The sequence below is a fragment of the Cyanistes caeruleus genome, chromosome 1, assembly GCF_971803275.1.
Source record: "Cyanistes caeruleus chromosome 1, bCyaCae1.hap1.1, whole genome shotgun sequence".
Taxonomy (NCBI): Eukaryota; Metazoa; Chordata; class Aves; order Passeriformes; family Paridae; genus Cyanistes; species Cyanistes caeruleus.
In genome coordinates this window covers 103,800,485-103,828,382 of record NC_141701.1, presented here as the reverse complement: position 1 = coordinate 103,828,382, position 27,898 = coordinate 103,800,485, and the positions used below count along the sequence as shown (strand labels likewise).

At 42.4% G+C, this 27,898-nt stretch overlaps 1 protein-coding gene and 1 long non-coding RNA gene across 4 annotated transcripts in view; both read right to left on the bottom strand.

The window, feature by feature from the left end:
- The window catches only part of PDCD6IP (programmed cell death 6 interacting protein), a 30,638-nt gene extending 28,643 nt beyond the window's left edge, over nt 1-1,995 (bottom strand). Inside the window, exon 1 of one of the 2 annotated variants that reach the window (XM_086846533.1) lies at nt 1,639-1,995. In XM_086846533.1, the coding sequence (XP_086702659.1) occupies nt 1,639-1,844 (206 nt within the window). In that variant the 5' untranslated portion in view covers nt 1,845-1,995. The remainder of the gene's footprint in view (nt 1-1,638) is intronic. The other variant, XM_086846541.1, reaches the window with a different exon arrangement.
- Nucleotides 1,996-2,152: 157 nt separating this feature from the next.
- LOC147655797 (uncharacterized) lies at nt 2,153-20,467 on the bottom strand. Of its 2 annotated transcripts, XR_015275081.1 has the most exons (8): nt 20,414-20,467; nt 19,922-19,999; nt 15,283-15,453; nt 13,636-13,737; nt 13,233-13,526; nt 12,704-12,837; nt 4,071-4,267; nt 2,153-3,872 (listed from the first exon to the last, which is right to left on the bottom strand). It is a non-coding gene; the product is annotated as an uncharacterized LOC147655797 (long non-coding RNA). The 2 variants fall into 2 exon arrangements; XR_015275080.1 differs by lacking the exon at nt 20,414-20,467 and having other exon boundaries at nt 19,922-20,168.
- Nucleotides 20,468-27,898: the final 7,431 nt, after the last annotated feature.

Sequence of the window (27,898 nt, the reverse complement as noted above, 5' to 3'; positions counted from 1 at the left end):
CATAATAGTATGCTTTTCAATTTGGCTAGCAAAGTTCCTCTTTCAGTTCACAGATGCTCACAATTTCCCTGACCTTCAAAGGCATAAACACAAGTACCTTCCAAAGCATACACAGCAGTAGACAGAAATAGAACAGGGAACTACAAAACTACTGCAAAACACAATCAGTAGAATCAGAGCTTTTACAACCCAAATACTCAGTGAAGGGTTGATAAGGTCAAAAATCATCAGTAACTTATTTCACAAGACTTGCCTTCTTTTTAACAAGGCACTTGTTAGGCACGTTTTGAACGTTTCCAGAGATGGAGACTCCATGTCCTCCCTGGACAGCCTGTTCCCGTGCTCTGTCACCTTCAACATAAACAATTTCTTCCTCTTGTTGAGGTATAACTTCTTGTGTTTTAACTTATGGCCATTGCTCCTCATCCTGTCTCTGGACACCACTAAGAAGGGATCAGCACCACCCTCTTTAAACTTGCCTTTGAGGTATTTATTGGCACTAATACAATCCTTTCTAGTCTCCTCCAGATTAAACAGGCACAGCTCATCGTAAGAGAGATACTCCACACCTGTAATCATCTTTGTGGCCATCTTCTGGACCCTATCCAGTAGCTCCTTCTCTTTCTTCTCAATACTGCAGTCCCTCAGTGTTTTAGAGAGATAGGACAATGGAGCTGTAAGTCCTAATGCAGGCTTTATGCACATCACCAGATAGAAGACACAGATGGACCTTCAGTTCATCTAACCTATGGTAACTCCAGCACCACAGAGACCCCATTAAAATTTCTGATAGCAAACTAACTGTGTTAAGCAGAAAAAAAAAGAAAGGATGTGACTTTGCAAATACATTAAAAAGATGCTAAATATAGAAAACAAAAGGAAATCATGCCAGTAACAAAATACAAAAACAAATCCATACACAGAGCTGAAAAGGAAGTGGAAAAAAGCTTTAATAGCAAAAGGTAACACTGAAAACAAAGAAACAGCAACCCTCTATGGAATACAAAACCATCTGTCATGGGTACAAATTGGAAGAGAGGAAATTTACATTCGGAAAAACTTCTTACTATGAGGGAGGTGAGGCACTGGCAAAGGGACTTGCCCAGGGAGGTTGTGGATGCCCCAAACCTGACAGTGTTCAAGGCCAAGCTGGATAAGGTCTTGAGCAACCTGGTCTAGGGGGAGGTGTCCCTGCCTATGCCGGGGGCGGGGGGGGTGTTAATGTTGGGACTAGCTCTTTAAGCTTTCTTCCAAACCCTCAACGCTCTGTGACTTTATAACTTCCACCTACATCGGAGAGCTACTGGCATGACACAAACACTGGAAAGGGGATGTTGATGGGGACAAGGCCTCCCCCTCCCTGCGCTGCCATCATGTGACGCCCCACGACACCCGAGCGGCGCGGCGACGGCCGGGGACCCCGGGACGCTGCAGGACACCCGAGAGCCGGGGCGCCTGCATCCCACAGGCCGCCGGAGCCGGCCCGGCAGCCTCGGCAGGAGAGGCCGCCCACACCTGGGCCCGCCCGCACCTGGCTCCGGCTCCGCCACACCCAGGGCCCGGAGCTGCCGCCGGGGCCCCGCGGGGCATCAGGGCTGTGGGAGACAGAGGAGAATGGAGGGGGTGGGGGACCTCTACCTGAGGAGGGTCTCCAACGCGCTCTCATGCTTGTCGAGCGGGCGGCCCAGCGCGCTCTTGCGGAGCCTGCTGAGCTCCTCGGCGGCGCGGCAATGCTCGGCCTGCGCCTCGGCGCCCGGGTAGCTCTGCTGAATGAACTTGCACAGCGGCTTGGCCAAGTCCACCTCCGAGGCCTTCTTCAGCTGCACCGAGATGAAGTTCGTCATGGCCGCCGCCGGGCGGGCAGAGCCGCCGCCACCGCTCACTCGCCGCAGCCTCGGGCTCCCCTTCCCGGTCCGCCGCCGCCGCCGCCGCGCTTCCGGGAGCGCCGCGCACGCGCGCGCCCTGTCCCGCCTGACGCGCCGCTCTCCCGGCACCGCCCCCGGGAGCGGCGCTGGGCGGGGGAGGTGCCTGAAGGGGGGGAGGCTCCTGAGGGGAGAGGCTCCTGAGGGGAGCGCCCAGCCGTGATCGGCGTGAACCGATGGGCCGGTGACCTTCGAAAGGCGGGCTTACAACTTTAGGCTGTTTACACATATTAACAAACGAAGGCATCAGCGTTTACTAGTTCTAAATTAAGTAACTTTCTTATTAATTAGTACTCAAGTTCCTATTTGCTTGTTATATGTGTCTCTTGTGGTGCTAATTAATCCGCAGGAGCAGTTCTTCCCTCCGTTTGAGTCTGGGGGTCTGCTGAGTTTTGCCGGCTTCAGTCGTGGTGGTTCTTGTCCAGACAGACCCACTTGGGATTATCTTCTCTTATTCTCAAAACGAAAGATTATCCAAATGTGCAAACGGACAGAATGAGAGCATCCTCAGATGATCATCTAAGATGGTCCTTAGAGAGATCATCTAGTTCAATCCTCCTGCCGAGGCAGGGTCACCTAGAACAGGTGACACAGAAACGTGTCCAGGTGGGTTTGGAATGTCTCCAGAGAGGGAGGCTCCATGACCTCCCTGGGCAGCCTGATCCAGTGCTCTGCCACCTTCAATATGAAGTTCTTCCTCCTGCTGATATGAAACTTCTTATTTTTTAGTTTATGGCAATTGCTCCTCACCCTGTTACTGGGCACCACCAAAAAGTTTGGCACCATGTGATGCTCAGAGTGCAATTACTTAATCATACCTGTCCAGCTACAGCTACTGATTAACAACCAAAAAAGGAAAAAAAAATGAATTCAATCCTCAATTCAGACCTTGAGGGACTTAAATCTTGAAGGGCTCAGTATCATTCCCCCTCTAAGACTATGAGATGCAGAGTTCAGTATCCCCAGGACAGCTGCCTCAGGGACGAAGGACACACTGCTCCAGGATAAACCTGTGGGTTCCAGAAGGTCAGCCCATCCAGTGGGACCCCAGGAAGGCAGTGACCTCAAGCACTCAAGATATGACTGTGGAGCTTGGCTGTGGCAAGGGAAAACCCCACTAAATGGGAACACAAGCTGTGACATGGCAGTGAAAGCGGTGGCCTTGAGAAAGGTGGTGCAGCAGTCAGGCATGTAATACCTTACAGGGTCCTGTTCTACCCCACCCAAAGGGTTACTGCTTTAAATAAAGTGAAATGTGGCATCTCTGTAGCAAAAGTTGAAATGTCACTATTGGCAGCAAAAGGAACAGATTCTCGTGTTGTGTAATCATGGATCAGCTGTTCACATCACGCCTGCTTTCTGCTGACTCAGCCCAGCATGGCTCAGACAAGTGAAACAAGCCCTCAGCCTGCCAGGCTCGCTCGTCTGGGGACCAAAAGGGAATATTCAGCCCTTGGGCTCATCTCCCCCTTTCTTCTGACCCTTCTTCCAGACAGCTAAGGCTCCATTATTTTCATTTCACCAGGTGATGACACCATAAAAGGAATGGTAAAAGTGCTTTTAAAATTACATATTTGGTCTCATGTTGTAGCAGACCACGAGTTTTGCTGTAAAGCAGGTGATCATTCCACACTGAAAGTGTTCTGTACTAAGTTGAGCTGTCTTTATCATTTCATGAATGTCTAAAGTGGTGTAGCATAAGAGGGAAAGGGTAGAGCCTGGGAAATCAGTCTTAACCACTCCTGTCACCACTGGGAGGGGCAGCTTGTCCAGTATTAAATGTTCCTGTATGCAATCCAAAGACGCTGTGGCAACAGCAGGCAGGCCTTCCCAGGCACAAGCACGGGGGCGATGGAGTTGTTCTCATTCTGTTGTGTCCAGTCACCTTCAGTGGGGCCCGAGTGGGTACCCTTTGGAGCTCTGCCAGATTGCTTCTGTTACAAACCTTTGCTGTAAGCACAAAATGTGACTTTTTGTTATATAGTCTATAGTTATACAGCTATATATTAACAGTTCCTGGGTGCACTCCTGCTCCCCTGCACCAAGTAAACCCCCAGCTTAATCAAAACCAAGTTGTAGTTAATTTTACATTAAGAAAAGGTATGTTTGTCCTACAATGAATACAAAAAGTAGGCAGTTGTGCCATACTCGTATCTGGGTGCATGAGTTCCTCAGGACTTGTTTTCCCCCAAGGCTTTATTGTCCACATACACAGCGGTGCAGGCCCAGGCAAACCGCAGCCATCGCTGCCTTGAAAACCATCTCTGACTTCCAAGGATTCAGGCAAACATGCAGACAGCAGGTGGGCACTCACATGCACTCCATATAGGAATAATATATGGAGGCTGTCAGGGAAAGAGCAGGAAGGATCTTTGTGTAGTGTTCCAGCTTGCAAGCATTTGGTCTCTTAGCTTGAGTTAGCCTTGCACTGGGCACACTTCCCTGTTCAGGGAAAACCTCCTCCCTCGTAAGCTCACATTCTGATCAATCTTAAGATATACCCTTAAGTCTGGGCAGTTTCCAATATCAAGACCTTCTGGAGTATAGTTAGCCTACACATCATTACAAGATACGTGGCTCTCTATATATGGAAGATGGAAGCCATCAATACCTTCCAGCATAACACTCATAAACACAGAAAGGGCGTGAACAGGGAAGGGCAAAAACTGCAGCTATGAGATCATAGTTCTACTTTAGAGCCCCAGTGACCTTTAGATGGCTGTTGCTTAATGAAGGCAATACTGGTATTTTACATTCCTGAATGTCCATCAACACAGCAAAGAAAATTTTCACTTTGTCTTAGAGCAAGTTTCCAGAACTTCAAACAAGTGATTTGCTTCTTTCCCACAGATCTCTTACTAAATCAATACTCCTGAAGGCTTTGTTCTGATTATTACAATTACAATGTTATAAGTAGTAATGACCTGTCTCCTTGTTACCTATGTCTAGTTAAGTACTATTTCCCAATTTAAAGATGAGGAAGCCACAGTCAGTAGTTATCAGTACAGGGGCCATAATCTACATCCTCTGACTCAGAGTCCTATGCCTTAAAAAACAGACCATACTTCCTTCTTCAACAGATTTATGATAGTATCTAAGGGAACCACTTTAAGACAAGTTCCCCTAAAATGTTTGAAGTCATGCAACATAAACACATTATAGCCACATATAAGGCTTACCATGGTCACTGATGCATTTCATTTTAGTGTGGACATTAGATATGCCCAGCTTTCCTCTTTTTCCTAAATAATTATTTTTATTCTGTACAATTTTGATCATGCTGCTTTATTCATAGCATAAGAATTGCCCTGTAGCAATCACACTAGTTGGCAAAGAGATGCTATAGCAAACAAATCAAAAATCAGAAAAGGAAGTGATAAGGCAGCTAGTTGTTAATTTCATTAAATCTGATGGTTCTCTTGTCTAAAGTTTTATTTTATCACTCAGATCCAATCCCATTTTCATACTCCTAACATCATTTTTTGATGTTTTTACTAAGTATTTTATCCCCATTATCTTTTGACCATGAGTTTCAGGAGTGGTTATTATCATTTACCAAAATGAGGGAATGGAGAAAAAAAGGTATCTGATGATTTGATCTGAATAACCCATATAGTTATACTATCAATTTAGAAGAAATTGTAAAATTCTTATGACCTATTAATTAATTTTCTCCTTAGCATCCCATGATCAAAAGCATGAGGAAAAATTCTTGCAATTTCCTTCAAATTCGACGCTCCTTTCTGTTTCCAAATTTAGAGGCATTAATAATCCTAATATCCTCAATTTTAATTTGTACTTATGAAAGTTTTATATTTCTCATATTTTAGGAGGAACCTGCACCAGGAGACACATTGATAGTGAGCTCAGCCAGTCAGAGGCCATGCTTATCTTTGTGCTTGTAGAGCTGCAATCACAAGAATGCTCAGTATGTCATCCTAACCCTGTTCCAATTCTAAATAAGAAAAAACACATCTTCAGTCTATATTACAGATGTGATACAGGTCAGGATGAAGAAATGAGAGGCTGGAGAACTGGGAAAACATGTCTAAATCAATACTTTTGGTACACTTAGAGTATAGTGGCAATTACAGCCAAGCTGCCTTTCAGCCACAAGCTAAAGATAGTGACTATGTCTTGATTTTTGCCTGGGGGGAGGGTGCTGGCAGAATGGTGTAGAGTGAGAAGACCATCACATGCTTACTGCCTCAGAAAAGAACATTGCAGATGTTTGTAGGAAGATATTATGCCAGACCTGGAAACTGTTGACCTAGCTAAATAATTTTACCTGCTGCATTGCTCAGCATGGGCTGGTGATGTGCACTTGCAGCACATCTTCATTGCAAGCCAAATTTATCTTGGGCTGCATCAAAACCTTAAGGCCAGAAGGATGAGAAAGGGGATTCTGCCCCTCTACTCTTCTCTGGTGAGACCCTACCTGGAGTGCTACATCCAGGTTCCCAAAAGAAGAAAGTCATGGACCTGTTGGAGCAAGTCCAGAGGAGGCCACAATGATGAGAGGGATGGAGCACCTCTCCTATGAAGACAGGCTGAGAGAACTGGTTCATTCATCCTGGAGAAGAAGAGGCTTCACAGAGACCTTAGAGTACTTTCAGTACCTAAAAGGGGCTACAAGAGAGATGGAGAAGGACATTCAACAAGGGCATACAGTGACAGTACAAGGGGGTAGATTAAATATTAGGAAAAAATTCTCTATGAGTGGTGAGACAATAGAACAGGTTCCCCAGAGAAGCTGTGGATGCCCCATCCCTAGCAGCATTCAAGGTCAGGTTGAACAGGGCTTTGAGCAGCCTGGTCTTGTGGAACGTGTCCCAGCCCATGACAGGGGGGCTAGAACTAGATCAGTTTTAAGGTCCCTTCCATCCCAAACTGTTCTATGATTCCGTGATGATTGTAGATCAGCTAGAGCCAAGCAAACAGGAAATCCAACCACCATTAGTGCAATATTTTCCATAAATGCTTACAAGAATATTAGCTATTAGGTCAATTACAGCACAGCCTAGAATTTTCCTCAGGTCCCAGCAGGCTTCAGAAATATGCCAAATTACTGATCACACAGTGATGGAGCCTGTCCTTGTTAATCATATACCACAAAAATATGAACAAACAGCTCTTCACTGTCTCACATCATGGTTTGTAGTAATAGGTCTTCATATTAATCACCATGGCATTGAGAGTGTTTTCATATATCCTATGAAAAATGTTATTATTTTTACTGCTTAGACTATTTATATCACTGTAGTTCTAGAAGACTTATGAGGCAGAAGAGCTTGTGGAAGACAGCAGCAGCTTCTAGTTCAGTAGGAAATAGCTGAGATGCTATTAAAACATGTTTCCCAAAAGCTGAAGATCAGAATTAGTTCAAGATCTGTGAATACAGTCATGGAAGAAGCCCAGATCTCTGACAAGCCTCCTCTCTGGAGATCAGTCCCCTAAGATAAGACAAAACTAATCAGTCATGGTGACTAAGGTGTGGACCCCTTCCTGCTTCGGGACCCCATATAATCTCCCTGTTAACTATTGGTCATCTTATCCGAGTCTCAGACCATTGGCCCTTTTCCCAGTTCTCCCTTTCCCCCTAAAAACCCCATCTTCTGCTCAGTTCAGGGGTAGACTGTCGCTGGCCCCCTTCACTGAAGCCTCCCAGTAAAGGATTCTGCAGAACTCCACACGGTATCCCGTCTCTCATCTACTCGTCATCTGGGGTAACCCATGAATGGAGCTGGCTGGGCTGATCAGAGCTGGCTGGGCTGATCAGAGCTGATCACAAGAGCAGAAATCACTTCTAAAACAGCTGATCACTTGAATCCTCTGGCCACGCTCCTAAGTATTACCCCTGGCTGGAAACTGCCTGAAACTCCCCAGATGGCTGCTTCTTCTCTGGATGTCTATCCAGGATTGTTGGTGGCAGAGCTGGGGGTCAGACAGACCCCCAGACCCAGCCACAACATACAAATATGAAATGTTTTTTCAGAATGTATTGCATAAAACTGCTTTTAATTAGCTATATTACCATAGTACTGTATGTTAGGATGCAGTCATGCTCTACCTCCAGAAGAGACAATGATTACAGAGGTAATTGTCCTGAAAGAAAGCAAGCCATAAATGTGAAGTGCTATAGATTTACTGTCCAGTGAGTAGAAGGCCCCAAAATGGCTTTGAGGAACTTCTACTCCGAATCAGAACATTTATGAGGATATAAGTTAATACCCTGTTTCCCATCTATTGGTAATGGGGAAACTATGCATAAGAAGAAGTGGATGTAATACAGAATATCATTGTAATTTAATTCTGGGCAGATTATACTGATTTCAGCTATTTGCTGAACCTGACATTGCATGCAAGTTTCTGAAAAATCCAAAGTCATGCATGAGTGTTTTACTTTGATTTTGGCATGAAAAGTCTGTAATCAACAGATTTAATTGCAAATTTTATGGTGAGCTGTTAGAAGAAAGTTCAGAGCCTTCTGGGTTGGATGGGGCTTTGAGCAACTGGTTCTAGTGGAAGGTATCCTTGCCCATGGCATGGGCATTGGAACCAGATAGTCTTTAAGTCCCTTCCAACCCAAACCATTCTAGGATTCTATAATTCTAAATTTGTTGAAATGAAGAAAAGGTTTGCTTTACTTTTGTTCAGTGTTGAACCACTGATATTACTTACTAAATCATTCATTCTACTTTACATATATAAATTATGGAGTTCTAAACAATTTTTGCCCTTAGGAATGGAAAACAAAGAACCTGCCATATTGCATTAAAAGTAGATGAAAAATCAAGCATCTGCTTTTTGTGATAATGGACTAAATTTTACCTTACTCTGCACTTATTCTTGCTATGAACACTTTCTTGAAGTGTCATAGGATTTCAAAAACCCCAACAGGAGATGGGTAGTGTTCTAATGTTATCACATCTTTAATTAAATGTTTGAAGAAAGTTCTAATGATCTTGAAACAGAAGAGTTTTGCAATATAGCCGTCCCCTAACTATGCTGTGTTTTATTTCTCCTAATGTTTTTATTTTACAAATTGCTCTTACAAGCTTTAGATCTGAAAGTCACAAAGTTTTCACTTAAATTCTGTATTAGTAAGTAATACAAACATCAATAGTGGAAAATAACAAAATAGATGAAAGATACTTGGGTAACTTTGAATCTCTTAATTATTGCATATTAGCATATACCTAAAGCAACAGCTTCAGTTTATTCACGTTAAAACATTGCTTGCTTTATTTAAAGCATTGTATTTCAAATTTTATAAATAATTTTGTTCAACTATGTCATCAATTCAGTCCAAATACTTTTTGAAGCAAAGGACAGAGCAGCCTTCAAAGAGGCAGAAATGAATATTTGCCCTTTGTTGGTATTTTGCACTATGTAATTAAATTTTTTATTAGTTTTATCTGTATATTCAATGCAAGAAAAATACCTTCTCCTGTTTATTACAGTACAATTACAAGGCTTGGCTTAAAAACTGCTTGTATAATTTGAAGACTACTAGGTATATTACATTGCAGATATGGAAGAAATTAAATTTGGTTTAATTTTGGAAGATCCTTTCTAAGTCTTCATTGATGTAGCAGGTACTTCAACAGTATTTTCTATTCTGAAATCACTTATAAAATATTAAAATAGAAACAATTTTACATAGTTTGCAATATGTCTGGATGGAGGTGGGGAATTAGATAGTCAGTCATGCAGAATAAGGCTTGCTGCTAAAGAGACATTGCTTCTTGCTGCATGGAACAAGCAGGACAATAAAAAAGATCCCAACAGAAGTACCTCTACTTGGTAAATTTCCCTAAAAAAACCTGCTGGAATTCAGTTCTGTCATTTAACTGATGCTTTATATAGCAAGTGAGAGGTTCACACCATTAAGTAATCCTCTCTATTGGCAGTGAAGTTTTTCTTCTCGGCATTTCTGATGGGGAAAGTAAGTGTAATGGGGAAAGTGCCTGTAAGTTTCTCTTCAATTATCTAGAACTCCTTTACTGCACAAAACAACGTATTTTGAAAAGACAGTAAAATAAACTCTGTCACTCTTATGGGCTGTGTGCTTGTGCCCCAACAGAGACAAGCATGTTGCTTGTGTGTGGGGTGGGAAATATCTGTCCTTTGGCTGGAGACGTGTGCCTCTCCTTCTGTGCCTGTAGCAGTGGCTGCCCAAAGAGGCAGCTCAGCTCTTCACTCACTGCCGGGTTATTTGCCACCTACTCACTAATCCAGATACTCTCTGGGAATATGCTCTTCCCACTCAGTAAAGGGTGTGAGGGGTTTTGAATGGGTTTGAATGGAAAGGCAGACATACTTTTGAGCATGTGAGCTTATCTTCTGTATACCTTCACCTGTGCATATTGCCGCTGTCACTGCACACATGAAATCTGTTCTGTGAAAGCACCTTGCAGTCAGGAGAAGGAATTTGCCTCTCCAGACAGAGCAGAATCACTCTGCTGGAAAGTACTAGGGGATGACAACAGGGGCCAAGGCCTAATTTTAGCTTCAAGGGGGATGATGAGCATGTAAGGAGGAAAGCAAGGACATGATTTAAAAGCTGTCAATTCAAAGTTCCTCCTTCTAATGTGAGAATGGAATGAATCATTCCCAGGAGCAGGTCCTTATTCTCTGGTAACAACACACTCCCGTGCAGAATACTCTGAGACCTTACAAAAAATGGGAATATCAAACAAAAGATGGAGGACCCTGAGCTCAAGGCTGTCCCATGGTCCATACAGGGAGGAATTTATGACTTCTCCCATTTTAAAACACCACCTTAACACACATACCGATGGGTTTACAAAGAGCCACCTCTAATAACTTCTGAAAGCTGTGAAGATCCTCATGTCCTGTTGTTAAACCTGTCCATAATATGAGGTTTTTATCTTACACATTCCAAATATAATGAATAGGAACAAAGTTATTCTGTTAAATAATGTAACAAATGCCAGTACAGCCAGCCACTTTTGAAAAGTTTGGTTTGACCACAAAAATCTGGGGATAAAGAAATGGCAACAGGATTTGCTGACCACACTGCCAGAGGATTCCTCCTAAAAATGCTTGCTTGGTAATGTTCAAAGGAGAAATTATAGACAAACTTGCGCTAGTGCAATCTGCAAAAAAATAAGATGCAAAAAATGTTGTTTAGTCTTCTATTTCATCATTTTTCTGTCTGTATAAAAATGTATGAGGTGCAAGCAGGCAACAAAATGCAGCATTAATAGTGTGCTTTTGAACAAAAAATGGAAGGAAAGAATGGGTTGCTGAAGGGCATTTTTACAATACATGACTTTTTCTAAGTTTTTTTTTCCATCAGTGGAGATAACTGTGGCTCACATTGTTTCTCATTGTTGTAGGACATCCACAGGACCTCCCATTGTCTGACTCAGACATTAAAGAGGAGAGTTTGAGAGACACTGGATGAGCCAGTTCGTGGTATGACACCGAACTTCAGTCAACACCTTTGCAAAAGTTACATACATTAGGGCAGATTTCAGTGCTCCATTTGTCACATATGATTCATCCTGGCATAAAGTAGCTGGACAGGGCTTGGTTAATGCTAGTATCTAAACCTTACAGTAAGAAATTTATCATGTAAATTATATTTTAGGAGCTCATGAGTTTATCCCTAATACTTACTCCATGGATTCCCTCCGCAGGTCCAGAAAGTTCTTGGTGTCATATACACAGACTGAAATTTTTGTAATGAGTCCCTTAAGTGGTACTTCCTTTTGTAGAATCCAACATTCAGATTATTTGTACATGCAATTTCCATTCAGGCTGATGTATAAACTACAGTGTTACATTCCTTTCAAACTAGTATGTTGGTAGGCTTGGGCACCTAACACTGTTTCTTCTTCCAGATACAGAGGTTGTATACATATACACAAATAAGATAATTCAAGGAATACGAGATAGATTATTCCTACTTCCAATATTATGTTTAAATGAATGCTTAATTACTATCCACTCTCTAGCAAGCATCGACAGGCTTATCAGCAGTCACTTTCATAATCAGTTGGCATTACCTCCCATCTACTTAGCTAGAAATTTGTCTATGACTAGGCAGAAGTGACATTAAATTGCCCTTGGAATCACTCTGGGATAGCAAGTGAATTTCACAAAGTTAAAATCAAAGGCTAACCATTTCTCTGCTGATACAATAGTTCATGCTTCTGTAACTCTGATAACACTGGATGTGCATGTATCTATCTACTTTCAGGCTCCTGATCGTGTGTATCCTTTCTGTAACCCTATGTCTACATGTGCTTACAGCATCTGCTTCCTCCACTTTTCACAGGCTTCAAAGAATGTACTTTGGATTGGTTAGCTGGATGTGAGTCATCATAGCAGGTCAATTCATTTTCCCATGGTGTGTTTTGTTCCACCTCATGCATGTCACTTTTTCCATTTTGATTTTACCAGTATTACCTGCTTGTCATGGTAATACTTTATCAGTGCCTGTTTGCAGGGATGAGGCAGCTAAAGAATTTTTCTCTACTATGCAGATGACTCAATATGACTTTTCATTCAATGTACCTAGTGTTTATATGCTAATTCTTTAAATGTTATGTTTTATTGTCCAGAAATGTATGCAGTGATTCAATGGTAACTCTTCCCTTCTGTATAAAACGCATATATAAGGCCTGAATACATGCACAACAAAGTAAATGCCAAAAAAAACAGCTCAGTAAGAGATGAGAAATTTTACTTGAGATGTATTATTTGTTAAGAGCAAAGGTAAAAATTAAAGATGAAAACTTAAGGCTCACCAGAATTTTTTTTAAGGAGTGCTATAGTTGTACCAGTCATCTCCAGTCTTGGGCTGTGACAGTTTGCTGACACTGCATCTCATCGTTCACAAACAAAAAGGTTGCTTCAGCTCACTTCCTCTCCCGTGTTCTCCCTTGCTCACATGGAATAATAAACCATATTTGAGAATGGCATATTAACCAGATTATATTCAGGGAAATGGAGGAATTCAGAATGGTGACTCTATAGGAAATGGAAAAGGGAATACCGTAAAGAATGGAGGACTGTAGGCAATTATTGGAAGCTGAGGTGATGACACAATACTTGTGAAAAAGCAGCAAGTTTAGAGTGTCCTGATTAAGGTGAGTATAAAATTTTTAGGGCTTTTGCATGTTCAATGAGGAACATAAGGAGCATAGTTTTACTTGCAGTAATACCTAAGAAATAACCATAGATGCATGCAAGGGTCTTTGCAAAATTTAAGAACACTTTGTTAAGTTAGATAATAATTGAAGCAATTATATATTAATAGACCTGTCATAAACATACCAGAGAAGTTATTTGCTAGATGAACTCTCATGCTAGGCCCAGCAAGAGAACAAGGGATTTCTGTTGCAGGAGAATTAATTTACATATTGTGGACATTAGCTGTCCCTGACTTCCCTCTTCTACTTTTCTTCACATTCTTCCTGCACCAGAAGAAGTCTTCCCTCCAAAAAAAGAAGAAATTGCTAGACTGGTAATATTTACTAAAGATCTTTAGGTGTGTGGGCCAGCTTGAGAGCAGTCTGAGGTGTGGCCAGGATGTTCTTCAGTACCTGTCATGCAGAGAGCTGAAAAGTCCTATGGGAAACACAGCAATTACGGTACAAGTTAGGGCAACTCTTGAGGTAGCTGGAATTTTTCCAGGAACCAAACTGGCCTATGGCAACCTTGGAATGGAGATAAATACCTGTTCATTCCATTTGCTTTCTGCTCTGCTCTGTACTGCACCTGAAGGGAACTGAGCTGTCTGACACTGCCTCAGTTTTGTAGTGTTCTCAATATTAGTATGCTGCAGAAAAAGAACACAACTGCATGAAACAGTGCACACATGCATAAAAAGAAGTTCTGTCTGAAGCACCATATAACTGTGAAGTGCTAAGAGGTAAAAATAGGTGGAAATGTACAAGGTCACTTATTTAATGTGCAGTGCAGGGGTTCCTGAGGTAGCCCCAGCAGCAATACTTCCAAGAGAAAAAGCCCCTAGAAGCATTGCTGCATGCCAGTTAGCTCTGCATTACAGCACAGAGGCACCTGTCACAGCACTGTCACTGTACAAGACAAAAACATTGTTGCCATTGAGAGGAAAAATGCACTTTTCTCCTTCTAACTTAAAAACTCACTTTTAGAAAGGAATGAAAAAAGTTTTAAAAACTATTACCATGTGAATCACGTTTCCACTATTACCCTCAGCTTTGTCTAAATAAATAGGGGATACCGATAGAAATGATAAGGAACTCATTTTTTCCTAGCCACAAGATAAAGCTAAAAGTAATAATATTCATGCCATGGTTTTGACTTAATTTCCCAAGAGGAGCAGTGTATCTCTTGAATCTACTACTAGCTGCAAATGCCATGCTGATAAAATTAATCTCTCAGGGTGAGAAGATTACACTGTACAAAGCTACTGTTATTTATTATTGGATTTTCTCCTTGATGCAGGATTAGCTCTCTTTTTATAATTACTGACACATGAAATAAAGAACAGTGACCAGAACACTTTTAAAATTAAGTCTTAAGTTAAATTTTAAAAATAAGGTTTTATCATATAATGGATGTTTATCAGAGTGGGAGAAAAACAGGGTTTCTCAAACCAACAGCTAGTTAGTGGTTATGGAAAGAAAGTAAATACACAATTAAACTCTAGTGGTGGTACATTGAGCAGGAGTGAGTAATGGTGGCTGAGCTTAGTTAATTACAGCTGGAAATATTTAAAATAGCTAAAACAGTTTTATACTGAAACCATATGATGTGTTTTGGCTTGATTGCTCTCAGAAGGCCCGCTGCGGTACAACCCTTCAGGCAAAACACCTGCTGAGATCTATGTGCTTGTAAGGAGAAATTACAGACACATTTTAAGCTGATAAAGATTGGATTCAAGCAACAATTACATAGCTATTGCCCAGTTCTGTGAAATATAATGTGCATTATCTTTCCTCTTTGCAGAAAAATATTGTTTGGATTAGTCATTCATATGGAATACTGGACACAGTTATGGTTCAGGAAAACTTTTTGTGGTAATTGTGTTCTTGGCTTTTCATGTAATAGCCATGTCTCGGCATGGTATATTTAAAGAGTATATATAAAACCAAGGTTTCTGATAGAGATTTTGCTATCTCAGCTGTATTTCCATACTAGACTGTACACTGCCTGAGGCCAGAACCCCTGACTGTACACCATCAATTATTTATGCATGCCCTGAGGCAGAGAGGGCAACCTCAGTAAGGCAGCGGAGGATGCTCCTCACGTGTCCAGCAGTGCGTGCAAGGGGGAGGTCTGGGCCCTGCAGCAAGGACAGCGGCAGTGCCACACCACAGCCTGCTCCACCAGTGCCCACCTTCACCTGCCATGTGCTTCTTCAGGTGTCCTTGCAGCACAGGTGGGCTGTTCAGCTGTCCTGTTTGCTAGGCTGGCTACACAGCCAGAAAGCACAGGAGAGGAGGTCACACTCCAGCTCCAGAAGGGCCAAATGCTTGGTGTCTCCTGGACCCAAGAGTCTGCCATGCACCTACAGTGACAATCACAAAGCAGTGTCGGTAGTAGACAGCCACAGCAGCTATACCTGTTTTCACTTTGGCTTTCACCTGCAGCTGCAGAACTTCCTCCAGCAATGCCAGCTGAACACCAGACCCTGGGACGCCAAGCATTGCCTAGCAAGACTCTCTGGAGCTGACTGTGACAGGCTCTGGCTACAACTTATGCTAATGAGAACAGGAAAAGTATTTTTTATTGAATAACACTCCTTGAATAAAGCTCCTGGCCAGGAATATGGTCACATAACCACACAAATACAGTTCTTCCTGCAACACTGCCTCGAGAACAGCTTTTGGTCTGCATAAACATGCATCTTGAAACACATCAGGTTGCACAAATATGCACTCAAAAATGCTTTTAAAGCCAAAAGGTCTGATTTCTCTTTCTGATATAACTATAACATATCCCTATGTACGGACATCCCTGGAAGCATGCTGCAGTCAGCAGTGTGAACATGGATAGAGTAACCTCAAATGGAGTATAGACATAGCCAGAGTATCTGCTTCATTCTCTAGGCTCAAGTTAGCGCTTCTTGAAGCAGCATCAAGATATCGATTACATTGCATCAAAGAAGGAGAATGTTGCTGGTCTAAGCTGTCCCTGTGAAACCCGGAGAGCACAGTCATTGTGGAACTTCCAGGATCCCAAGGAAAGAAAGTAGTGCTACAAAATGTAAGAAATGTCACAAGTTTTCTAAAAGTCTTTTCAGTTAGCAAAATCTGATTGATTAAAGTGTTTGCTTGAAGAAGTAAAGTGGATTATTGGAAAGCACTTTCACCATACGTGCTTCAGAAAAATAAGGTTGGGAGAGTAAAACATTTTCTGTTGAAGTATGTGTCATTTTTTCCCCCAAATATACATATAACTGGATGCTAGTTTTGAAAATGTCAACATTCCCCAGGATTGCTTTCATAAATATGAGGAATTTAAGCCATTGCTAAGATGTGCTTCATTCCTATTTTTGAGCATACTTCAGAAGTTCATACTTGAGCAGCTCACTGCACTCAAGGGAAATTGTGCTTAGGTAAGAACTAACACTAAGCCTCATCATAACAGGATTTTCTGGATTTCTGAATCTCAATGCAAGTCCTTAGACTTCAAATGGTTCTATAGCAAAGCCACAGAGAATAAAAGTGAAGAGTGGGTGGAAAATCAGATTCTATGCTGAAATTTTAGATGTTGTCATTCAGGTCCATCTCAAATCCGTAGTTTGGATGGACTGGTTCTACTGCTCTTACTCCTCCTTTGCCATGTAGCTTTGTGACAGAAATGGGATAGAAGTTCAACATTCAAATGTTTAAAGCATTTAAGACAAAAGAATACTCTCGTTTTCATACACATAAACATGTATTTTTACACTTAAAAATAAACTAGTAAGTAAGAAACTAGTTTATTTTAATTGCAAGCAAGAAGTCAGAGACCACAAAAAGACCATTAAATCCACAGTACAAAGATCCTTGAGTGCATTCCCCCAGCACTGCCTGTGCTGGAAGCCAGCACTGATGTGGTATAGCTGTACAAGCTTGGATCACATGGCTGTGAAAAGCTGGTGGGTGAGAAAGAGCTGTGGGAAGCCCCTTTGGAGGCCTCCTTGCTTCACTTGGGAGCAGTGCTCAAGCTCTATCTGTTGCCCCCAGCAGAGGTGTGCCCAAGTCAGACACCTGTCCTGACCTGGAACCTGCCTTGTGACCAATGTGGCAGCCTCCCAGCTGCTGGCTGACCCTGGCACTGCCAGGGGACAGCTCTGCTCACCTTGCTCCAGCACAGGGCTCAGTGGGACCCCTACTCCAGCTTCCCAGCTGGTGCCTTTCCTCCCCTTACAAAGCAGCCTGCTCCAGCTGCAGTCCTTGCTGCAGTGATCCCTGTGCCATTCACAGGGTTCGACATGAACCTACAACAGCCTCCTGATACCAAAGTCCTTGAATAAAAGTTACATTGTCAAGACCTAAGAAGAAAGAACACTGTTTTATTAAAAAAAAAAACCCACAAGCTACTAAATTGGTCACTAAATTGATATTATTTAGCAGAGGTTGCACAGTCTTTTCCTTCCAAAAGGATCAGTCTGTAGATTGGCATTTAAACTAGTTTAAAATGAGCCAAAATGTTTAATGTAAGCAGGTATGAAAACTGAACAAATGAAAAATCTGTTTACAGGTTACTTTTTTAGCTAGTCACCCTCACTTCTATACATTCTTGACTTGCTATGAGCAAATCTGACATGACAAAAATTAGAGTCAACACAGGGGATGGTTCAGACATCCACTACAACGATAGGTGTGTCCCATGCTGGGGTGGTAGGGCTTTTCTCTGCTCTCACTTGGGGCACTGACATGCTTGCCCACTTATGCACAGGGTGTATGTTCTGGAAAATCCATAGCACAGGGTATGTTTGTGTGCAGAAACACTTGCAGGCTGAAATTTTGATATCAATAGGAATTTACTTCTAAATAGGCTGGTTATTGTCTTTAAATGCTGGCAATGAACACAATAATGTCTCTGCTGTGACTCATGCAATACTGAAAAAAAAAAAAAAAAGGGATTCATAATTGAGACATCACAGACATCATCATTACTCAGTCAAAAGCAGATTAAAAAGGGTATGCTGTTGCTGCCACAAATTTGCATGGTATTATTAGGATTTTATATTTTTAAAAAGTTATAGTGTTTCCTATATTATGACAGATTTTTCTTGATTCATCTTTAGTGAAATACTCCCCAGACCTGCAGTGTGGATAACAGAGTTCTCTCAGTGGAAAAATAGAGCCTCTAAAAGGGGAACAGAGCCCCTATTCATAATCTGACTCTAAGAAATTTTGTCTCTTCAAAGTGCCTGTGTTTCCAATCTGTACATTCATTTCTCTAACCATTTCCCTTCTAGAATGTAGAAATGGTAAAGTATCTACTTTTTAAATAAAATATCAATAAATTGGCATCTAAGCATTTGCTTATGGAAGTTCTAACTGCAACTTTATGGATTGGGGCAAATGAATATCAAATTCCTTCTATGGGTGTGTAGAAAGGTATCTGCTAACAGCAAGTAATTTAAAATCATAGCATCATTTAGGATGGAAAAGAATTTTAAGGTCATTAAGTCTAACCATTAACCCAGCCCTATCATGTTCACTACTAAAATTAGTGGTTGTAGGATTTATTTGGAAGCAAACTGAAAATCTATATAGGTTCAATAAATGCCAGAGAAAAGTTGGAGGTTGTTCTGAATAATTATTTGAAACACGGTGGGTTTTTAATTAAATTTGTGTATATGTTTTTATAACAATTTCTCTTATAAGTTCTAACAAATATATTGCATTTTAACAATTACACTACATTTTAATGTTAAGAAAATTTTCTATTTATTTAAGTAATAAGTAATTAGGATTTATTTTCACATGCATTCTTTAAGATATCCCATCCATTCATATCACATCAGTGCCTCATCCTCTTCCTGCAAATAAACAAAAAAACAAACAAATCCAAAATAACAAGCCCAATTCTGGATACTGGTCAGAGTCATAGGATCTGAATCCAGTCTTAGTTTTCAAAAATTGCGTGATTTTTGAGCTGATTGGATTCATGTGGTTTTATTACTTGTTTTCCAGTTAGATAACCTTTAGATGTGACTAAAATCTGTATTTTCTTGACAGGGCATTCTATTTATTCATCATTAAAATACCATGAATTCAAATAGTTGTAATTTAAACAGTCTAATTCAGAACCCACATACACGAAAGCAATCTTCTTGTCTTCCCTCTTAATCCACCTTAGTTTTCCCACTATTCTACTCCATTTACAGCGCTGTTATTTTCAGACCCGTATTTATAGTTATTTATCTCATTTAAATATTCCTTCTAAAATGTATAATCCCACGTGTCTTGGGAGATTCGTGCGGGCTATCACTTTAGCCATAGGAAAACAGGGATAATGGGTGCGCTCTTGGAAGCAGCGCTCGCTGCCGGGCAGGTACCAAAAAGCCGTGACTCAGCATCTCTGCCAGGGGACACAAAGAGCCGGCTGCCATGGCCCCACCTCGGCGTGCGAGAGCTTTGCAGGGTTTGTGACTGCTGCTCCAGCCCGTCATGCTGCAGATGGACAACTTTTCCCTGGCTGGGAGAAGGAGGGGAGGAGAGAGGAGAATGCCTGACCCTTTCTTTCTGAAGCTCTTAGTGTTTCTCCTGCACAGAATGGGTGACAGTTCTGAACTGCAAGTCAGTTTAATGAAAACACGCCCTTGTACAGCACAAACCCACGATAGTGGGTATTTGGTCAAAACTTCTGACGGCCGAAGTAAGCACAGTCTGCTTTAAACAGCAGGTTCATTAGCACCAGATAAAAGAGACCCTGAACTATTCTAGAGAAGGACAGTAATTTTCCCTTTTCAGGGCAAAAAAGTTCAAGTCATTCATAACATTTTTTTTCCCCCAAGAACACAGATGAATACTTACATTTCTTTCATATGTATACTTGTTTCCAGAAATTCCTCCCCAACTAATATTTGCATCCATACAAACCAGTAGGTTTCTCTGTGAGAAGGCCAGACAGAAAAAAAAAAAATAAAAAAAAAAAAAAATTATCTGAAACAACTGCAAGCTTGGCTTCTTTCTATTGCTGCAAAGCGTTTTCAGTAATAATGCGGTCGGTAAAGTTCCAGCCTCATCCCTTTTGGTCGGGAATGCTCGGTCGGGAATCTCCTTAGAGGAGAGCTCACCACGAGAGGGAGCGCTCAAGCAAACTACAGCGGAGAAACGCCTCAGAATCGGGCAGCAGCCAAAAAAATTCAGACAGCCTAATCCCAACATGTAAATGCTTACAATTCTTTAGGGGGAAAAAAAAGTCATTTAAAACTATATGTATGCAAACGCGCCTGTATGCTTTAAACCACATGCATGTTTAGAAAATTTTCTCCCCTTTGGAGGAAGAACCCTGCAACTTCTTACCTGAGAAAACCTTCCTCTGATCAATACTGCTGATGCAGGAGTTCCATGAGTAGTAAATGACTGCTGAGTCTGTCCTATTTATAGAAGGACTTGCATTACAGAAACAAAAGCAGGCCCAACCAGAGGCAAACAAATTAGATAATATGTGTTTTTCTCTTCCCCCTCTCATTCCCATGCAGTGAGAAGTGGGTTGCTTTGTGTAAATGGGGGCAGAGTCTGGCACTGCACTAGTGTTACTAGGATGAGTATCACTGCTCTGCCTTGAAAAGCTGTATCTATGTAATGAGAAAGATTCCATTCTGCACGTTTTTTTTCATATTCTTCATTGCATCCACTGTCTTGCAATCTTCCTGTAGATAAAGAAAATGCCATGATTTGTTTTGCAAGAGCAGAGATTTCGCAATTCCAAGGCCAAAATGCACCCAGCTATACATCCCTTGATCCTGCTCTGCAGCACACAGTGTGCTCACCAGCTTTTACTTTTCAGGTCAGATGACACAAGTATTTGGGATCCTTTTCTGGTTCTTTCATGCTGCTGTTACAAAGAGTAGCATTACAATACAAAGGTAATTGCATCTATATTGAACTAGTTCTCACAGGTATTTTAACTAAAAGTTTAATTTACTAAGTTTAAAAATTCAGCAAATTTTATATCAATGGACTATATTATGTTGACCTACTGCATCCCAGATTCTTTCCAATATGACATGAAATCATTATTCAGGAATTAAGGTTTTACACAGAACACTGGCATACTATATTCCACCATAGAAACTTAAAGACAGAAAATCATAATTGATAAAAGTCTAGCAAATAACCTGCTGCACAAAATAGACAGAAACCTTTTCTTGACAAGCCACAAATACTTCTATTACTAGAGACAAATAGCCCTGTCACTGTGCAAAACGGGCATAAAGGATGCTAAGTTATGCACCAGTGCTTTGAGTAATTATATAAGGCATGGTAGACTAACATGATGAAAGAGAAGTTGTCACTTACATGTCAATTCTGACACTATTTTTTATCACCTGCAGTTTTTAATTTGTTCTTCCTTCTCTATATCACGTGAGCCAAGAAAATTAAAAAATTGCTCATAAAAGATTTATCAGGGTGAATTATTTAATTGCAGCATCTACATGTTAAAACAAATTTGACAACAAGGAACAAATTAATGCCTTGGAGTAATCCAGTAATCAGGCATCAGACTGATCACCCCTTATACCCGATTTCTGTGATCAAATTACAAAGTTTCATATGTACAGGAAAAATACCAGACTACTTGTTTCATCTCCTGACTGTTTTATAAATAAGCATATGCAAGCAATCTCTATTAAATATGTAATTTCAAGAACATTCATGGCACAAGCTTAAATGTAGCTAAGTTCACCAAGTACATTTTTAATACAGTTATATCTGATTTCATCTTTAAGACCTTGTGAGGAAAATGGGCAAGTCTTCAACTAGCTTGGTACATATACTGCAATATCATCATCAGAACATTCCTTCATGAACTATTTATTTATATTCAAAAGATATTTATTACTTCATTATTCTGATATTGTTAATCTCAGAGGGAGGAATTCAAATGATAATTTAAAGTTATCGACAGTGATAAATTCAGCTTGAAAGGATACACATCATCCTTTTGCAATGAACGACAGGAAAGATGCAAAATACCTATACAACATGGATAACAAAGTCTGCCACATTTCTGCTTAAAATAGCACAGTATTTTACCTCTTGACAGTACTAAGGAAACCATCAGTGTACTGATCTCCAATTTATAAAAAAATTAAAGCCTATAGTTCTTCCAGAAGACATTAAAAGTTGGTACATGACTGAAGGACACTACATCCAAGACACAATCTAAACATTTGATTCAAGTCACCCATGGTGGAACATGTTGTAAAAGTGCTGATCCAGCTCCAGGGGAATCCAACAGGAACAACAACTTTCTTACAGACTTCTTCTGTGTCAACCTAGGCTACATCAAGTGTAATTTATGGAAACTTTCTGAATGACTCATATTTAAATCCACTTTATTTTTATTGTTATGGCCTGTGTTTGCTATTTGTGATGAAGAGAACTTTTTATCAGAGGCTTTTTAGGGGATTTTTATGGTTCTTTCAGAGATGGGATCATATCCTCTGTGTGGGAAGGGCTTCTGAGAAGGGGAAGTCAGTCTGTGGAAGTAGCTTTTCTGCTGCAGTGACTGACAGGCCTGCTACAGAAGATCGATAACCAGGTTGCATGAGCTCTGAACCTGTTAAGGCTTCCTGCTAGCAAAGGAAGGAGGATAGAACAGAGCCTAAAGCATGCTACCTGCTTTCTTATCAGCCAAAAGTAACAAAGAGCACGGCACCCTTCCTCCCCAGCCCGCTGGTACAATTCTTGCCTTTTTCAGAACAGGATAATACGTGCAAGAATTTGTCTTAGGTTGCAATGCAAGATGTAACCAAAAGTATGTATTCTATTACCAGCTGTTAAAAGCAGGTGGGGCAGTTCTTATCTCTTCCACAGCCCATCCTCCCTCCAGGGGGATGTCTTCTGTTAATGGGCCATTGAATCTCACTGCATGACTGATAAAATTACATCATCCCATTGTGAGATGATCCACCCGAGGGAGGAGCCAAGCATTCCTACCTGGATATTATCTGAGACTTGGAACACCACAGGCAGCCTTTCTCCACTGGATTCCCAGAGGAAGACTGGACCCATCTACAGCACCAGTGGATCTTCAGAGGAAAACTACACGATTCTACAATGATTCTACAGGATCATTGCTTCCACAGAACCACATTCCACACAGCAGGAGGACTGCAGCCACCATTTAATGGGACTGCTACCAACACCCTGACCAGGGTGTCAGGTTGTATTCTGACTCTGTCAATGGGATCTTTTGTACTAATGCATAAAGAACTATTATTCTTATTCCCATGTCTTTGCCTGAGAGCCCCTTGATTTCAAAATTATAATTCAGGGTGGGGAGAAGCGGGGGGGGGGGGGGGGGTGTGTTATATTTTTTCCTTTTCAAGGGAAGCTCCTGCCTTCCTTAGCAGACACCTGTCTTTTCAAAACAAGACAGAATTAAGCACACTTGGATAGGATGGGGGCGTAGAAACAGGTTTGGTATGCAATTCAGGTTGGAAATGCACCACACTGGATTAGTGTCATTTACCTCAGCTCCTGCTGTAATTGCTCTGGTTGCTAGCAAGTCACACTGAAAAGACTGAATGAAATTTTGATTCTGCATTCAATTATGGGGCTTAATTGCTCTACCAAATATTATGCATTGTACAAATACACAAGAGTAGTGGATTTATGCTCACATGCTTGCATATCAAAAAGAAGATTGCATTCCAAAGGAAGCAATCTCCTTAACTGAGAATAAGAAGCTTTAAAAGATCTTTGGCCTGAATGAAAATGCCTTCTTTTTGGAGCCTGGCCCACAACCCCAGGTATAAAGTCCACTAGGACTCTGTGAGAACATCTACAACGAAACCATGTCCTTTGTCCAAGCTGAGGGACTGCTCTAGATTCAGTGTTGGAGTGCTACGCCTACCTTGCTAAAAAAGGAAATGAGCATCCAGAAGCTCCATTTGCCAAATCCAAATGCTATTTGTTTGCAGAGGAAAAAAGTGAACCAACATTTATTGATCCCACAAAAAAAAAAAAAAATCTTGTCAGTGCTAGGTTTTAAGTGAAATTGCCTTAATATAAGCAAAATACATCAGGAATAAAAAGGCTACCCATTTTCTGCTGTTATATCAATAACAGTACATCAAAAAAGTGTATTCATAATCAATACTGTATAAAGGCACTAGTCATGGCAGGTAGTCACAGGATCACAGGATGAAATACAGTGGTCTAATCCTCTGATTTTACAGCAAGGAAATGATTTCCTAATGTGGTTTTTAAGAAAGCACTTATTACGTGAAATGGAAAAAAAAGAGAAAGGCCACATAGCTCAGCATGACCTTTTGCCCTTAGCATAGCTTTGCAATGCCGTCTTTGAGTTGACAAAATAGTTTTGATATTTCAAGTGCGTGTCTTATTATACTTTACCCTTCCCCTCAGTTTCAATGCTAGTCACAGAAATTGGATTGCCTAATCAGTGTATTTGCTTTGAATTGAGAGAAATTCAAAAAAGTAGTGCCAAGAGCTTTGCCCCCTCTTTTCTCTTTTTGCTTAGGATTTTCTTTCTTGAGAGACTGACCTTAATGTGGACTGTAATGAAAAGTAAGTTTTATATCACTTGGGGCTTTTTTCCTGATAGTTTGGACAAAGATATAAATTGTTTACAGTTGTTAATACTCCAGGAGTCCAGTATAATCTACTCAGTTGTTTTCTTTTTAGCCACTATTATTAGGTCAACAATTACTTTTAAAACTTTCATAGCAAGATATTTGCTTTTTAAACATACAACACCAGTGAATCAGATTCTAGCGCACTGAAAAAAATACAGCAATCCACTTTTATTTTTCTGAAATTTTTTTTTCACTTCCAGAAGTCTCTTGGGTACCATTTTCCTAGAAAAGCAACCTGTAATTCCCTATCTTCATAAGTGGCAGTGCACACACGTGACATGAACTATTCAGTTCCATCCAAACTTCCTTTTTTTTATAAGTGCACAGGGAAATCTATTGTGAAAACACAATGAGCAGTTCATAACCATTCTTGTAAATTATAGTAAGCTCAAAGTAAATACACACATTTCTGTTTTAAAGGTATCTTTAATCTTTTTAATCATCTTCATTATTGTTATAGCTAGGGATTGATGAAGCATGGGATCCTCAGTTTGCTGCATCTCAACAAAATCAACAAAAGGCTGCTTCTTGTCTTGCCTCTTGCCACACCTGTGGATGGAGAGTTCTTTTTCCCCAGATCAATGGGACAGAAGGAAAGTGGAGAATTTCTGAGAAGGGATTTGTGAGAAGCTGACAAGTAGGAACATTGTAGCACCAATTTAGTTTGGTTTAGACTGCTGTGAAGCAGCAATTCACAAGTGTGGTTCCTCTAAATCCAGCAGCCAGATGAAGGGAGTACCTTGCTTTCCTGCTCACACTTCCCCAGTGTAAGGACTAACAAGGCAAGGGAGACAGCCAGACTGCTGTCTTGAAACTAAGTTGAGCTTTCATAACACAAAGGCTGTCGTTGAATGACAGCCCTCATCTTCCCCATCTATCTTCCAGCTGTCTGTTTCTACCTGCTCCAACTCTGGTACTTGCTTAACCCCAGAGTAAGAAAATTTAGGAATCTGAATCAGCAAAAAGCTAGTTATGTGAAAAAAAAAAAAGGGGGGGGGTGTGGAGAAAATATTATCTTTCTGAACTGTTTAAGTGAAGATAAATAAAAAACAGCTCTGGTACAAGGAAGGGAAGAATTGTATACACGACAGCAGGGAAGAAAAGGACTGCCTGCATCAGCAGGGGCCTCCAGTTTAGCATAAGGTGAACCTTCCCAATATCAGAGGGGCAGGAAGCTAACGCCACTGTCCCATGCCACTGATGGAGGCTATGCTTCCCACCTTCTGAGATCCATGCAGAAGCCCGTAGGACTCGTCAGCCAGCTCAGCTCACTGACACCAGCTCTGTCATTTAGCCCATGAAATCAACCCAAGTGGTCAGTGTGTGCAGGGTCTGGCACAGGGGACAAGATGGGGGCCAAGTGGAGCAGCTTGGGGGGGAAAAGGGGAAGAGTGACCTCCTCTGCTTTTCTTTCCCTGCATGTAAAAGCCATAATTGTACCTTTGGAGGCCTCAGAACCCAATGCAGAGGGACTGAGAGGACAGGGCTGCTTTTCCCGCCATCAAGGGGACTTGGACCAGTTTCAACTAGCTCTGAAACAACACCTAAAGTCACAGCCCCTCACTTAAGGGTCTCTGTTTTAATTCAAGTATCCACTTGAATCCGTTCCATCCTGGCAATCTGTGCGTGGGTCAGCCATGCTGGGGCTTTACTTGGGAAATTGCCATCTATGAACTTCTGTGTGTTCTGGGCTTCTGAGTACGAGAAAGACAAGGAGCTACTGGAGATAGTCCAGCAGAGGGCCACAAAGATGATTAGGGGTCTGATGGATCTTTCTTATGAGGAGTGACTGCAGGTGTTGGACCTGTTTAGTCTAGAGAAGACTGAACGAGGATCTCATTAATGCACATAAATATCTCTAAGGCAGGTGCCAAGAGAATGGTGCCAGACTCATTTTTGGTGGTGCCCAGCGACAGAAGGAGGAGCAAGGGCCATAAATAAAAACAATGGCCATAAAATAAACACAAGAAGTTTCACCTCAGCACGAGGAAGACCTTGTTTATGTTGAAGGTGGTGGAGCCCTGCATCAGGCTGCCCAGGGAGTTCATGGAGTCTCTCTGGGAACATTCAAAACCAGTCTGGACGCGTGTCTGCTCTAGGTGATCCTGCCCTGGCATGGGGTTGGACTAGATGACCTCCAGGGGTCGCATTCAACTCCAAGAGCGATTCGGTGATTCTGTGTAAATAGCGGCGTAGAAGGTCCGGTGGGCTGTGCTGGATTTATGGAATATCACTGAGCACCCAGGCTTGTGCAGCTCTGAATTTAGTGTCTCTCTGCAGCGTTGTGGCGTTCCGGATAAGGAACCCGATTTTGCGGACAGCAACGCTGCAGAGCCAAGCACTCCGGGAGTACCGGGATGGCTCCAGGGGATCCCGCCCCCTTACACCCGGTACTGAGCAAGGTTGCAGGGCCTCGCTGGGCAAAGCCGGGACGGCGCTCGGAACGGGGAGAGAGGAAAGGAGGAGAGCACCCAAGCATCCCAGCGCCTTTCACACCTCTTCCCCTGTTCTTCCAACACTTCCCCTTTTTCCCCAAGGGCGCCGGACCGGCACCGCGGCGATCAGCGGGGCAGAGGGCGCATGCGCTTCCCACTGCCGCCGGACACGACCCGCAGGGGTCCCGGGGGAGCGCGCACTGCTCGTCTTCCGCCCGCCCATCCCTCCGTCCATCCCTCCGTCCATCCCTCCGTCCATCCCTCCGTCCATCCCTCCGTCCATCCCTCCGCCCGTCCCTCCGTCCGTCCCTCCGTCCATCCCGCCGCAGCGCGGGGCGGGAGCGGGCTCTCCCCGGGGAAGCGGGAGCCGCGGCGGGAGGCGGGGCGGCGCGGGCCACGCCCGGTGTGTCCGCCTGGCGCCGGCCGGGGCGGCAGCGGCGGCGGGAGGCGCAACTTCCACGGGACGGAGGCGGCGCTGCCGCCGCAGTGCCCGGCGGGGGAAAGCGAAGCGTGAGCGGCTCTCTGGGGGACTCTCCCGGTCCGGTCCGGCTCGCCGTGGAGGGGAGCGGGCGGCGCTCAGACCCGCCGGGACGAAAGTTTGGGAACCGCCCCGCAGGGCGGGCAGGAGGAGCCGGAGGCCGCGGCGTCAGGAACATGAGTGGTTCGCCCCGGCCTCGCCGGTGCTCGTGAGAGGCGGCCCGCAGATCTTCTCCTCGGGCCCGAGGAGAGGAGGCAGAGCGAGC